The 13,932-nt window shown below is 43.0% G+C and overlaps 1 protein-coding gene across 2 annotated transcripts in view; it reads right to left on the bottom strand.

The window, feature by feature from the left end:
- Positions 1-13,932, bottom strand: part of SUFU (SUFU negative regulator of hedgehog signaling) — a 76,926-nt gene that overhangs the window by 48,323 nt on the left and 14,671 nt on the right. For both annotated transcript variants that reach the window (XM_089683302.1, XM_089683303.1), the window contains exons 3-5: positions 5,231-5,367; positions 1,723-1,865; positions 451-536 (exon numbers count right to left, since the gene is read on the bottom strand). In XM_089683302.1, the coding sequence (XP_089539428.1) occupies positions 451-536; positions 1,723-1,865; positions 5,231-5,367 (366 nt within the window). The remainder of the gene's footprint in view (positions 1-450; positions 537-1,722; positions 1,866-5,230; positions 5,368-13,932) is intronic.

The following is a 13,932-nucleotide window of genomic DNA, read 5'->3' as shown; positions in this document are numbered from 1 at the left end:
TCATTTTAACAGTGGTGAATATAGATAACATTTTTAAGTTTGTGTCCCTTACAAACCAGTAGAATTCCAGTGTCCTCCCTTTTTGGGATTTTCCTATATCTGACAGTACAATCTCCTTTAGGTTTATTAAAACTTACTGATGAGCTACCTAAACTATCCATTCTATTTGTATCCAATCCAGCAGGTCCTCGCACTACATAGTTGCTAGTAACAGGATTGTTTTTGATCTTCTGCCTGGTTCCTATGTATCGGGATCCTGTATATTATTTTCCTTTTGTTATATTGTGAAAAGAAAAAATTGAAAATCTGAAGATAATCAAAAAAAAAAGTAAAAAGGAGGATTGTATAATCAGATGTTAATGTGTACAGTAAGCTTTAGAACAGCATTATCACACAAAAAATTGTGGGTTCTGAATATTAACTGCAGACTTGCAAAACAATGTTACTTACACTGGTACAGTTCGAAGAAGGTCTAGTATGCCCTGCCCATTCCATTGCTGAGCTGCATGCAGTTCTTCAGTGCATACACCAACTATCTAAAAGAACAAACAATATAAAAAGGTTACACAAATGCAGGAACACCAAAACTGTCCACACACACCCCAACATCTGCAAACAAAGTTACCATGTTATAGAAGTGAGCTCCCACATGAGGTCTAATCAATCAAAACACTGTAGAAGTGAGTATCCATGTGAGAACAAACCATTCAAAGAGTGTAAAGGTGAGCTCAAACATGAAAATTATCCAGTCACAACATTGTAGAGGTGAACATCCACAGGCGAATAAAATAAAACCAACCAATCAGAATATTGTAGAATGAGGACCACACACTTCAAATGCTAGAGATGAGAACAAAATGCTGTAGTGGTGGGTTCCCATAGGATTAACACTTTACAAAAGTGTTAAAAGTGCTTGTTAGGGCCTGTGAGGATTACTTCAGTTTGAGATGCTTCAGAGATCATTCAGAATTCATGACAGGTAACATCTGACCTCCTCCTGACTTGCTTCAAATAGGTTTGGAATTGCTATAGACATGTATGGAAATGCAAAACTCACTCGAAGCAAACAAAAACCAGTCAAATGCAGGTACTAATCGTTTTCAGCATGTTGAAAGTCATCTATTTAACCAGAAAGCCTATTTAAAATGCCAGTAAATCAAAGCAGGCATTTGGTATATGTAAAAATAATATTTACTGTACTTGTGAGAGAATCATTTCAGGAGATTATCAAAAACCTTTGGGGCCCATTCAAATCCAACTATTGTGGTGCTTTAAACCATGTGCTGGAGAAGTGCCTTTTTTCCCCCCAGGCAGTGCATCACACAGTAATACTGTGCGTTAGAAAGTATTTTCTCAGAAGCAGCTCACTAATTTTTATGTACTTTCTGGTGCGCTGGCATGGGCTGCATTAACATAACACACTGGAATATGCACATCTGAATAGGCCCTTTCAATGAAGATGCTATAAAAAAAGAAGTACTACTTACAAAAACAAAGAAAATTTTTATGTCATTTCATTGCTGACATTCACAAGCAAAGCACTCTCGTCTGACCGCACTATTAATTTTGCTTCAGAGGCTGAAACCGGGAGGACCTCAACCATTCAAATTAGCTGTTAATAATAAGGCCACATTGTACTTTTTCAATTTAACAGGAATGAACAACACCGTGGGCACATTTGTCAAACAAAACATCTGACAGTAAATCCTGTACAGCACTTACTTGTAAAAAGGATACAATACCAAACGGCGTCTGCACTGGCTGCATTTGGGGGTCTTCTGTCAGAAGCATGTGCTGAATACGAGACTCACTGTTGTCCAGTGGACTGTGCCATGACACATGATCACCGCTGCAGAAGGTGTTCTCTGTAATCAGCCATATAACATGTAATCACAAAAAAACATCCACCAAGAGTTTGGCTATATATTCAGTCAGCTGTCCTGCCTTACTTAGCAGGGTTTTAAATGGACAACGTGTTGTTGCCTCTAGCAGCTAAGCTTATTTGCCCTATGGAGTATCAGTGAATGAGAACTGTTCTTTTTTCAAAACAAAGCTCAAAACAGTTCTTGGCTCTGTCATCAAGTACTACTAAACACACAGGTCAGGTTTTATCACATATTTTATGGGCCGGTAAGCATTTGCTGCCAAAAAGTTGTTACATCCCAACGGTTTTATGGTTGAGGGAGAGAAAATGTCTATGAGGCTTGAGAGTACCAGGTATACAGATAGTCCACTTGAGGATTTCTAAATAGTTGCATACAGCTAGCCCTTTCATGGGACAAGTTAATTAACCAAGCAATAAAACTCAGAGCCTGCAGTTTATAATACTTTCACCATGAATACAGGCAGCTACCGTCTCCACTATGAAACAATTAATTAGAAACAGAATGTATATACTTCATGCTCAACAAGAGTTTAAGTACTCAAAGGATGGTGTTAAAGACTTTCAATAGTTCCCAGTCACAGTTATCACATTCTTTTAAGTAACAAAGAGCCAGAAGAATCCAGCTTGCTCCAATAATCAGGAGGGTACGCCAATCAGTTGGTGTCCATCGAAAATGTGATGTGACTAGGAATGCAGGCTTCACATAAAGCCAGTTTAAAGAACAAACAGAGCTGAACAGCTGAGGTATAATTCCATAATACAGATAATATCCTGGCTCTGAGGGATGCAATGGTTGGATCTACTGATCTCTGTATGGACAGAGGCGGGATAAATAAAAAATGTGGCTCTTGTCAGAGGCTTCCTTGAATACTGCACTTGGGATTCAGGCTGAGATATTCCTGCTCCTGTAAGCTGCCAATGGAAGTAGTACCACAGATAAGAACACGATACTGTAAAAAGTTGCTTTTACAGCGTTTTCCTCTAAATGGCAGTTTTGTGTACATTTTTAAAGAAAAACAAGGGCATTCTTCATTTCCCTTTCCTGTTTTAAGCTGCACCATACGTGTATAAATGTCTGATAGAGAAAAAAGGTCTCAGTCACCTGAAATCAGGTTATAGATATAAATCAATGAGCTTTCAGCTATTGCTCTAACACAGCAGCATTTGGCAAAGTAAACCAAAATGCTTCCTATGCTGTCACCAGAGGGAGGGGGGGAGGGGGGCAGAGAGAGCGGGGGGGGGGGGGGAGAGGGGGGGGAGAGAGAGGGAGGGGGGGAGAGAGAGGGAGGGGGGCAGAGAGAGGGAGGGGGGCAGAGAGAGGGGGGGGAGAGAGGGAGGGGGTGGGGGGGAGAGAGGGAGGGGGTGGGGGGGGAGAGAGGGAGGGGGTGGGGAAGGGGGGGGAGAGAGGGAGGGGAGAGAGAGAGGGGGGGGAGAGGGGGGGAGAGAGGGGGGAGGGGTGGGGGGAGAGGGGGGGAGAGAGGGGGGAGGGGTGGGGGGAGAGGGAGGGGGTGGGGAAGGGGGGGGGGGAGAGAGGGAGGGGAGAGAGAGGGGGGGGGGAGAGGGGGGGAGAGAGGGGGGAGGGGGTGGGGAAGGGGGGAGAGAGGGAGGGGAGAGAGAGAGAGAGAGAGAGAGAGAGAGAGAGAGGGGGGAGAGAGGGGAAGGGGGGGAGAGAGGGGAAGGGGGGAGAGAGGGGGGAGGAGAGAGGGGAGGAGAGAGGGAGAGAGGGGGGGAGGAGAGGGGGGGAGGAGAGAGGGGGAGGAGAGGGGGGGAGGAGAGGGGGGGAGAGGGGGGGAGAGGGGGGGGGAGAGGGGGGGAGAGGGGGGGGGAGAGAGGGGGGGAGAGAGAGGGAGAAGAGAGAGAGGGAGGGGGGAGAGAGGGAGGGGAGGGGAGGAGGGAGAGAGCGAGGGGGGGAGAGAGCGAGGGGGGGGAGAGCGAGGGGGGAGAGAGCGAGGGGGGAGAGGGGGAGGAGAGGGGGAGAGGGGGAGGAGAGGGGGGAGAGGGGGAGGAGAGGGACGGGTGGGAGAGAGCGAGGGGGCAGATAAGGGGGGAGAGAGGGAGGGAGGGGGAGAGAGAGAGAGAGGGAGGGGGAGAGAGAGAGAGAGGGAGGGGAGAGAAAGAGGGAGGGGGGACACAAACTTTAATGGCATCCCAGTCTTAGTAGGGTTCGATATTGAGTTGGCCCACCCTTTGCAGTTATAACAGCTTCAACTCTTCTGGGAAGGCTGTCTACAAGGTTTAGAAGTGTGTCTATGGGAACGTTTGACTATTCTTCCAGAAGCGCATTTGTGAGGTCAGGAACTGATGTCGAACAAGAAGGCCTGGCTTGTAGTATCCGCTCTAATTCATCCCAAAGGTGTTCTATTGGCCTGAGGTCAGGACTCTGCAGGCCAGTCAAGTTCCTCCACCCCATACTCACTCATCCAAGTATTTGGGGACCTTGCTTTGTGCACTGGTGTGCAGTCATGTTCGAAACGGGAAGGGGCCATCCCAAACTGTTCCCACAAAGTTGGGAGCATGAAAATGTCTTGGTATGCTGATGCCTTAAGGAGTTCCCTTCACTGGAACTAAGGGGCCAAGCCCAACACCTAAAACACATCCCCACACCATAATCCCCCCTCCACCAAATTTGACACAGTCAAATTTGATGCAGTCAGGCAAGTACTGTTCTCCTGGTAAATGCCAAACCCAGACATGTCCATTGGATTGCAAGACAGTGAAGCGTGATTCGTCACTCCAGAGAACACGTCTCCACTGCTCTCGAGTCCAGTAGTGGCGTGCGAAAATTTGCATTGCACTTGGTGATGCAAGGATGGATATTGGATGCAGCTGTTTGGCCATGGAAACACATTCCATGAAGCTCTCTACGCTCTGTTTTTGTGCTAACCTTGTAGGCCACACAAAGTCTGAAGGACTTTAGCTTTTGACTATGCAGAGAATTGGCGAGTTCTGCGCACTATGCGTTCAGCATGTGCTGACCCCGCACTGTCATTTTATGTGTTGCTGTTTTCAGTTGCTTCTACTTTGTTATAATACCACTAACAGTTGACTGTGGAATATTTAGTAGCAAGGAAATTTCATGGATGGACTTATTGCACTGATGGCAACCTATCACAGTACCACGCTTGAATTCACAGAGCTTCTGAGAGCGACCCATTCTTTCACAAATGTTTGTAGAAGCAGTCTTCATGCCTAGGTGCTTGATTTTATACATCTGTGGCCATGGAGGTGATTGAAACACCTGAATCCAATGATTTGGAGGGGTGTCCAAATACTTCTGGTAATATAGTGTATATCAGTCGATCAATCAACCTTGCCTATAAACTAGTTTGTTTTTTTTTAATTTACCTGACTGAAAAACATATCTGGCAAGCCCCTGCATCAGCTCCGCAGGCCATGTTGGTGGTGCAGATTCTTCAGGTTCTCTTTTCAGCCTGAAGGAGAGTTCAAACCCAAATCCACTTGCTCCATCAACTCCTGTGTATCTATAAAAACAAGCATTGCAAATTAGAAAAAAATTACATATCCTCACTAGAAAATCTTGGACATGGAGACTTCAGTAGGAAGCATGTGACAGGTAATGTTTAACACACAATCAGGGGAATTCAGTAAAGCAGTAATGTCACTTTTCTGTTGGCATGGACCCTTTAATATGTCCTGCGCCCAATTCACGAGAGCCTTGACACTTTTTTGGTACAATTACGGACGCCTGCGCCAGATTCAAGTAGTTACTACATCCATTTTTTTTTAATTTGTTACTATGGCTGTGACATATTCTAAAACAATAATCACCAATTCATAGATAAGCAAACTAGCAGTAACCAAAACCAACTCAAACGTTTGCATATGGTGGGGATGGAAGTTGAGTTGCATGCTCATTAAATTATTAATATGTTTAAATGTGTTTTTAATTCATTTTACTTTACTGGTTGCTAGGATGAAGGTCACGCGCATCCTAGCAACCAACGCCGTGGGTTCTCACATAACTGAAGTGGGAGGAGCTTGATGGGAAACTCAGAGACTAGTCCCCTATAAGGTCTGCCTTGCCTGTGATTGACAGCATATGGCAGTATGCAGATTCCTAATCTGCCATTCAGTCAAACAGAAGCTTTGGAATTCATCCCGCCATCTGTTGTCAAAGAAGAGGCGTACCCAATGAGAAACTAGTCTAACAGAGTTGCCCCATCAGGTCCTGCCCATGTCATAACTCAAATCCATGGCTGCAAAACCTGTTTGGTAGGTGGAGCCTGACGGAGGAAATCTGAGACTAGTTCCCCATCAGGCCCGCCTAGCCTGTGATTCATGGCGCAGTGGCTGAGGAGGGAGCATACGGAGGAAGGAGGCCAGTATGGACACTGATTTCATTGCAGGCACTGAGAGATTCATGTACCTGGCTCTGGTTCTGAGTCGACCCTAGTCTGGGGAAAAGGCTTATCAGACCGGGGAAAAAAAAAAAAAGTTGCTCCAGTTGCTTTTTTTTTTTTTTTAACAAATAGCGTTATTAAAAAAAAGTTTAACCTTATGACAAACAACTAAATGTACATTTTGGTATACAGCAGCATCATTAGTAAAGGCAAGGTAGTTCACAGACTATAGACAGTAAACATAAAATCCACACAGTATTCACAGTTGGAGTATATACACAGGTCAGTAAATTTAAAAGACACCCCCAATCTACCAGGGAAGCATTAATGAGAACGGAGGTGAAGGAGATTTCCACTTGAGAATTATTTCCCGTCTGGCATAATACATAAAAGATAAACAGCTTAGTGTACTTGGGTATAGTCAGTATATCTGTAGAACCCAACGGTAAAATTAGAGGGTCCATGGTAAAGACAGTATATTGAGAGCATTAATAGTGTTCACTACTCCTTGCCAGTGTGGTTGTAACTTGGAACAAGACCAAAACATATGGAAGTAGGTACCTACATCTAGATCACAGCGGAGGAAGGTGTTTGACCTATTAGGATATATTACAGAAAATCGTTGTGGGGTATAGTAAATCCTATGGACAAATTTTAGCTGCAAAAACTGATCTCTTGCCAATATCATAGTGGGGGACAAAGTGACTGAGGAGGACTGTCTTCTACAAAGAGGGGAGATCAGTATTCCATCAAATTAATTCAAAATTTTAGGAGTGGATAGTGTGGACAGTTGTGAGTATAAAGCTGATGGTGGTTTAGGGAGGTCCTGACAAAAGGAGCATATTTTCAAAAGGGTCAATCTGGAGGGCATTTGGATTGGGAAATTGGGCCCATTTGCCATTTTTGCTATGATAAGCAAGGGCCACCATCTTCTACTCCAATAACTTTCGCTCCTTCCCTTAGTTTCTAAGGCACAGTCCTCCAAATTTTGCAAGGGTGGTCACAAAAACAATGAGCTTATAATAACTTTGCCAAGCTTCTACTGGCTCACAAATTAATTTAACTAGCTTCTAAACTACTAGCCTGCCCGCCATTGTTGAACTGTATGCAATACTGTGCATAACAAAAAGGGCCTGACAAACAAAAAGTTCACAATCCAACGATCACTAGCAGAAGTATTTACACAACTCTCTTTCCCCTCTAGTGACAATAAAGGCTACCAAGGACAGACCGCTATATGCTGTACAAGTATATATCCAATCCTAAAGCTCAAGAGGTATGAAAACAATCAATGTGTGTGACCACATTAGAAGTTTAAAAAAAAAGGAAAAAACAAAAAAAAGTAGAATACTCTGCCCTCAAATCCCATGCCACCACTACATCCATCAGGGACATACCAATCACATATGTATAAAAAGCTTTCTTAGAGCACTGCTATTTAGCATATACAGTGGCAGGTTTGCACAGCTGCCATAAGCACCATGTACGAGATTGCTTGTGTTTATACATGAATATAACCAGATTGGTCACTATTAGCTTCTCTATATTTACTCAGTTGTTTTCCGCAGTTCCCTAATGTGGGCAATTTGTAAGGGAATGCTGGTTTATTTTTTACCATAATTTTGTTTTCAGGACTGAAAGGGAAAAAAAAAATAATCAGGCAAATATTAAATATTTTGCATTTGCTTTGTTAGCCAGGAGAAGGAGCTTTTTACAAAAAAACAGTAGCCCAAGCTGAAATTTACACACAAAAATGCTTAAAGCATTCGTGTAGCCTTATCAGCACAAGGGACAACTATTATTCTGATGTTTCCCTTGTGCTGCTGGCTCTAGGATTCCTTGAGAGTGCCCAACTATGCCCACCCTTTCCACCCGCTCCATCACTCATAGAAGCTGCACTACAGTATCTACGAACGAAAGGTGATATATGAATGAAGGAGGCAGACCTTGTTAATTATTCTCCATTCAGAGATCTCTTCTCATTCACAGAAGCTGTAGTATGGCTTTTATGAATGGCAGAGCTGGGTGGAAAGGGCAGAGCTAGTCTAGCATTCTTCTTGATCGCCTGTCACAGCACCATCCGCTCTATTAAATTATGCTACACCGGAAGATTACTGCTGCGAAGGTAGGGGTGACCATGGGGTTGGAGAAAGGGGAAGATTTGAAGAAATACAACAGTCACCAGCACAAAGGATACATACACCTGATTAATAATAAATCAGGTCAAGTACACGGATTTCTTTTTTTTTTCCCCACTTGGGCTTTAACCCCTTTCACTGCCAGAGCCGTTTTGCTTTTTTTTTTTTTGTACAGGTTTAAAAAAATCATTTTTCAGAAAGCAGACACCCTAGAGAATAAAATATAGTTCCAATTTTTTAGGTCACATGATATTACTGCAAAGGTCTAGGAAATGCAAAATTTCAGTACAAAAAACACACCAAAGTAAATATTAGGGCAAATAAATACAATAAAATAAAGGCTATAGGCCACGCTTCAAAAAGCCTCTACAGCCAGGTCATCAATTTAATGTTCTGGAGGAGGTTTTGTGGTAGAATTATTGCTCTCACTCCGGCATGCACGGCGATGTGTAAAGTGTATCGCAATCAACGTTTTCATGTGTAGATGCCCATTGCAATACATCTCTCTGAGTGAAGTGACAGCGATGACCCAGAAGTGACAGCATACGCATCGTTTTCCCAGGTCACAATAAGAAGGCGAGGAGAGCATATATGTCCACTCTCTTCTCTCTGCACCCTCCCACACCAGCCATGTCGGCCCTGGTCCCGCAGATGGGCAAGAAAAGCCCAGATTACTTGATGGGAGTACGCGCACACGGGGGGCACATTACTGGGGGTTGTGGAAGCAATGGTGCGGCAGCGCTGCAGCTTGACTGCTTACACCTGACAGGCAGGAGTCTACCTGTCAGTTTTAGACACAATCCCGGTGACTGCAACCACTGGATTGTGTGTAAAACCCCCCACTATCAGGTCCATACGACGTACAGACCTGGCAAGGGTTAAAGTGATTGTAAAACAACATGTCATACTTACCTGCTCTGTGCAATGTGCAACATAGTAGCCAATATCCTTTTCTGGGGTTGTACGCTGGTGCTCCTGGCTCCTCCCCCCTGACAAGTGCCCACACAGAAAGCCACCTGCTATGGGGGTACTTGTCCGGACTCGCTCCTACGACTGCTGTGTGTGTCCACTGACACATTTGGTAGGGCACAGCCCTGCCCTTTCCTCACTGGCTGTGATTGACAGCAACAGGAGGCAATGGCTTCAGTTGCTGTCTGAGCCAACAAAAGAGGGAGAGCATTGAGAGAGCCCCTGCTCTCGTGCACCTCGCTGAATCGAGATTGCAGGTGGTTATTACTTCAATGCCGAGAATGCATTAAAAACGGTAGTAAAGTCTTTTTTTAAAAAAAGAAGAGAAATGGTCCATCTGTGGGTTTAAGTCTTAATGTACTAGTATGCATTGAATATTAGCATATTATGAAAACTTACCTGCAAACAGAGCTCTCCAGCGCTGCGCTGTCACTGCTCCCTCCAGGCATTGGTGTGCCATAATTTCACAGTCTTTCTTCAGGGTTCTTCATCTTTGGCCACTTGAATAGCCAGGCTGTGATGACGTCACTCCCACAAATGCAAGTCACATCTCCACAGCACACAGAGCAGGCGATAAATGTAGTCTGAGCTGCGCATGCACAGCTCAGATCATATTACCACTCACAGGCAGGGGAAATATTTATAATAGAAGGGACTAGTAAGGTCTCTTCTATTATAAAAATCCTGCCTGTCAGCAGATTTTGCATTAACTGGTTTTACTACCACTTAAAAAAAAAAAAAAAAAAAAAAAAAAAAAGGGTAAAAAAAAAACCTATCTGCAGAACCACTTTAAACTTATAATCAGCAATTATATCAATTGCCCTTAATAAAACAGTCTAAAGTTTAAATTTCAACTAAAGAAAGTTTCAAGATAGGAAGCCATAAGAGATATAAAACATTTAAAATCCAATAAGCTTATGTAATATATGTATCTAAATCATTACAGTTTCCCTTTAAAAACCTTCTGTCAAAAAGAAAAGAAAAAAATCCTGGCAACATAAATGTCCATAGTTTAATTCATGTGTTTCTCAGAGACTACTTGTGGCACTTTTTATCCACTTAGACAACAGTAATAAATCATATGGTCAATATGTAGCTTTATTGGAGAAAAATAATCATGAATTCTTGAAAACAGTCCATGGAAATCTGACCAACAAAACACTTTTTTTTTTTTTAAATCAAGCCACTAACAAAAGTCATTTTCCACACCTGAAATAATTTATCAACAAGCCCTATTGGCATTTTGAGGTGAATAATAAATTCCACTGGAAAAGCCATCACATGGTATGTGATGTGACAAAACCACATAACCCAGCTCATCAACAAAGCATCCCTAAAAAGGATTTTGCAAGATTTGTGACGAAGGAAGACAGCATTTCTAGCTTAGGCAAAAGCTGTAGTATCACCGCTGTCACCAATGTAACTGGTAACTAAATAAAAAAGAAAAGGAGTACAGGCCTAAAAGTATATTTAATAATAAAATACCTCTGATCAACAGAAAAACGTTCTTAGTGTATACACTGAGAAACTCTTCCTCTGAGATTAGGGCTTGTTGCTTTTTATAAAGCCAGTCTAGCTCTGTTGGTGGCCTCTGTGTTCCTGTGTTATTGATGGTGTTAACTAGCTCAAACAAATCACAATCTGAAACCAAATACACTGTAGGAAAAGGTTTCCATATGTTAGCTATTTCTTCAGGGGAGGTCTACCTCCAGCACACAAGACAGCGGCTCTCCAGTGTTGCCCCCTCCCTACCCCTCTGTTCCTGGTTTATTGATGAAATACTCTCACATGTTAAAGGCCAACTCTCCTGCAGCAACACCCTCAACAATGCAGAATATAATGCTCACCATAAAAACTCCCCCATACCTCTAAGATGCTAGAAGCATTTTGTCAGCCACACATCATGTTATTAGGTTCGGAAAATGCAAACTTTAGGTCATGTGTATTTTTGATGCATTCTGAAGGACCCCATTTAACAGGTAGATGTGTAAAAGTAGCAGAAAATGTTGCATACACCATCTTGTTCCCAACACACTTTTGAATCAACTGGTTCAAATCAAACAGATTTATTGTATATTGACACAGCAAAACAAATTTAAGTTTATTGGCAAAGTCCTTTACTTGGGACTACATCACAAGACAAAAATGGCCTTTTCATAAGGCCCGAATAACTAACCCAGAACAGGAAATAACTTCATGCAGCTGCTGGCAAAACATGCAATTAAAGGTGGCGCCGTTGGCGGCCCGAACACCCATGTGGTAAAACTTTGCTTACGTTGATCTGAACACCAGGTAGCAGCTTTTCAAAACTGAGCAATCGAAGCTTGATGATTAATAATTCAGGAGTCACAGACACGCCCTGTAGAAAAAAAAATGGTGGAATTTTCCCTTTCAGACCATAAGCTTGAGAAATAAGTTTATGAATCTATTGGGAAATTGTAGATATGGAAGCTGCATGACCCTTCAAGAACCTCAAAGAAGGAATCAGACTGCCGAATTGCAGTAGCCGACTTCAGGTAACACCACGCATCACATCAAAAATGTAAAGAGCCTTGTCCCCCGGCATGTGACGAGTACTGATCACTCTTACCATTAGCTTTTGCACCGTTTCGGCTTCCTTTCGCCTCTCTAATAACTTTTAGGAAAGAAAGCCCGGCGGCTACTGATGTTCCAGCGTCATGGATTTACATGACACCAGCGACCGTCCCAAATCAAAGTGCATGTGCGCACAGCGCCATTGGTGAATGATGTACACACCTCCAGTGGTGCTTGGCAACGAGTACACAAATTGCAGGACTTTGTTTACCCGCTGGGACCTGATGTAAAAACATTTAAATGTGCCCTCACACATTGGATCACCCACACACTGATGTAATGGTTTTTGGATATTTGTGACCATTACCTATTTCTGCAACATTACCATAAATTTAGACTTTATGGATGGCTATTTTGACAAACCCAATTATGAGGTGTTTAGGTAGTTATGTGATTTTCAATTTTATTTTATTTTTTATTTGATTTTATTTGGCTGGCTTATGAGGTCATTATGTCAGGAGAGAGTCAAATCTCACTGACTGGTAGACGTTGAATTAAATAAATATTCTTCTGTTCTGCACTGAACGTATCACAAGCCTGATGAAGGGGTCCTGTGATGCTCAAAAAATGTGACCTTTTGCAACTATGATGTGATCATTTGAATAAAGCTTTGGACCGGTTCTTGAGACCCTCAGTGTTCTGGTTAACACTTCTCACTTTGTAAAAACTCTGAGTCTCGAGGTACAAGATGGGACAACATCCAACTGCCAAAAAACTCAGTAAGGGCCTGCAAATGTCCCCTCATCTGAGCAAGTGCGGCCACTTCATCGTGAAGAGGATTTGTCCCCCAGCTTAGAGGGCTTTGGAGTCCATGGATTCTTGTAGAAGTGGGAATCAGGATTTGCACTTCGAGTCCGAGGCCTGAAATTGGCAAAAAATGCTTCTTGGAAATAGAAGCAGAAGCAAGTTTTTGAACCATAGGCTTTGCTTTCTTTTTAAGGGGTGTTAATACCCAGTCACTTTCTCAATGTAACCATCCAGGACAGAAGAAACATTGCCCATGAAAAGGTAAATGTAAGTGATGCACCGATACATCAGCTGACACTAGGGTTATCAGCATTTTGCCGATAGCAAAAAAAAAAAAAAATATCAACTGACTATTTCAGTTTTCGGCTAAGTGCATCCTGAATTTTCGGTTTCGGTCCAGAATTTTAATTTCTGGTACACCACTAGTAAATGTTCCATATGCTTCTTGCAGTGTAATTCTACAGACCAACACTACAGCCATAACATCCTGTATAGACAACACCCCTAGCCGAGAAAGGTGCTATACAGGGTCCTTCAAGGCGTCCACCCAGAAGCTAAGAGCATATGGGAAACCCTCCAGGTTTTTGTCATATCTGTATCACCACAAGTAGGATCCCTCGCTCTCATTCTGGAACAAGCCCAGACCATTAAACTTCGGCACATATTTACAGCTGCAAAAGCCAGCTATAAGGCTACTCCCACCAGACCAAACGAGGCTTTTAATAAGTTTCTAGACATTTGTCCAAGGCATCTTAAAACATTAAGACCTTGTCCCCTGGACATGTGGGGGTTTTCTCGAGATAAGAATCTGCTGGATCCACAGAAAGCATACTCCATTTTTTGTGAACTCACTTTCATAGGTTATTGCTAACCACACCATTTTGGCAAAACACACACCTTGTCGGAGTAAGCCCAGTCTGTACAAAATATTCTTTAAATGAGGAAAAAGGGTGTTGTGATGCATGACACAATCAAAATCCCATAACCTATGGAGTACAGGACATGGGAAGTGCTGACTTAAAATCAGCTCAGACAACTTTCGCAAGAAAACTAACAAAGGCCTTTTGGGTTTGAGGTAAACCCTGAACCCGGGGTTTTTCAGGAGTAGAGATTCTTTGGATGAAGATTCTACTGTGTCACCTTTTACTGGAATTATCATTCTCCTCTATCTCGTTCTCCACTGGTTCTTGTTCCATTAGTAGGAATGGGCGAGGTGAGAAAGAACACTTCAGCTTGC

The sequence above is a fragment of the Staurois parvus genome, unplaced genomic scaffold (assembly GCF_062004578.1).
Source record: "Staurois parvus isolate SC_StPar_1 unplaced genomic scaffold, SC_StPar_1.0 ptg000303l, whole genome shotgun sequence".
NCBI classification, from domain to species: domain Eukaryota; kingdom Metazoa; phylum Chordata; class Amphibia; order Anura; family Ranidae; genus Staurois; species Staurois parvus.
Note: the sequence above shows the minus strand (reverse complement) of the source record. Positions and strands in the feature narration are given on the sequence as shown.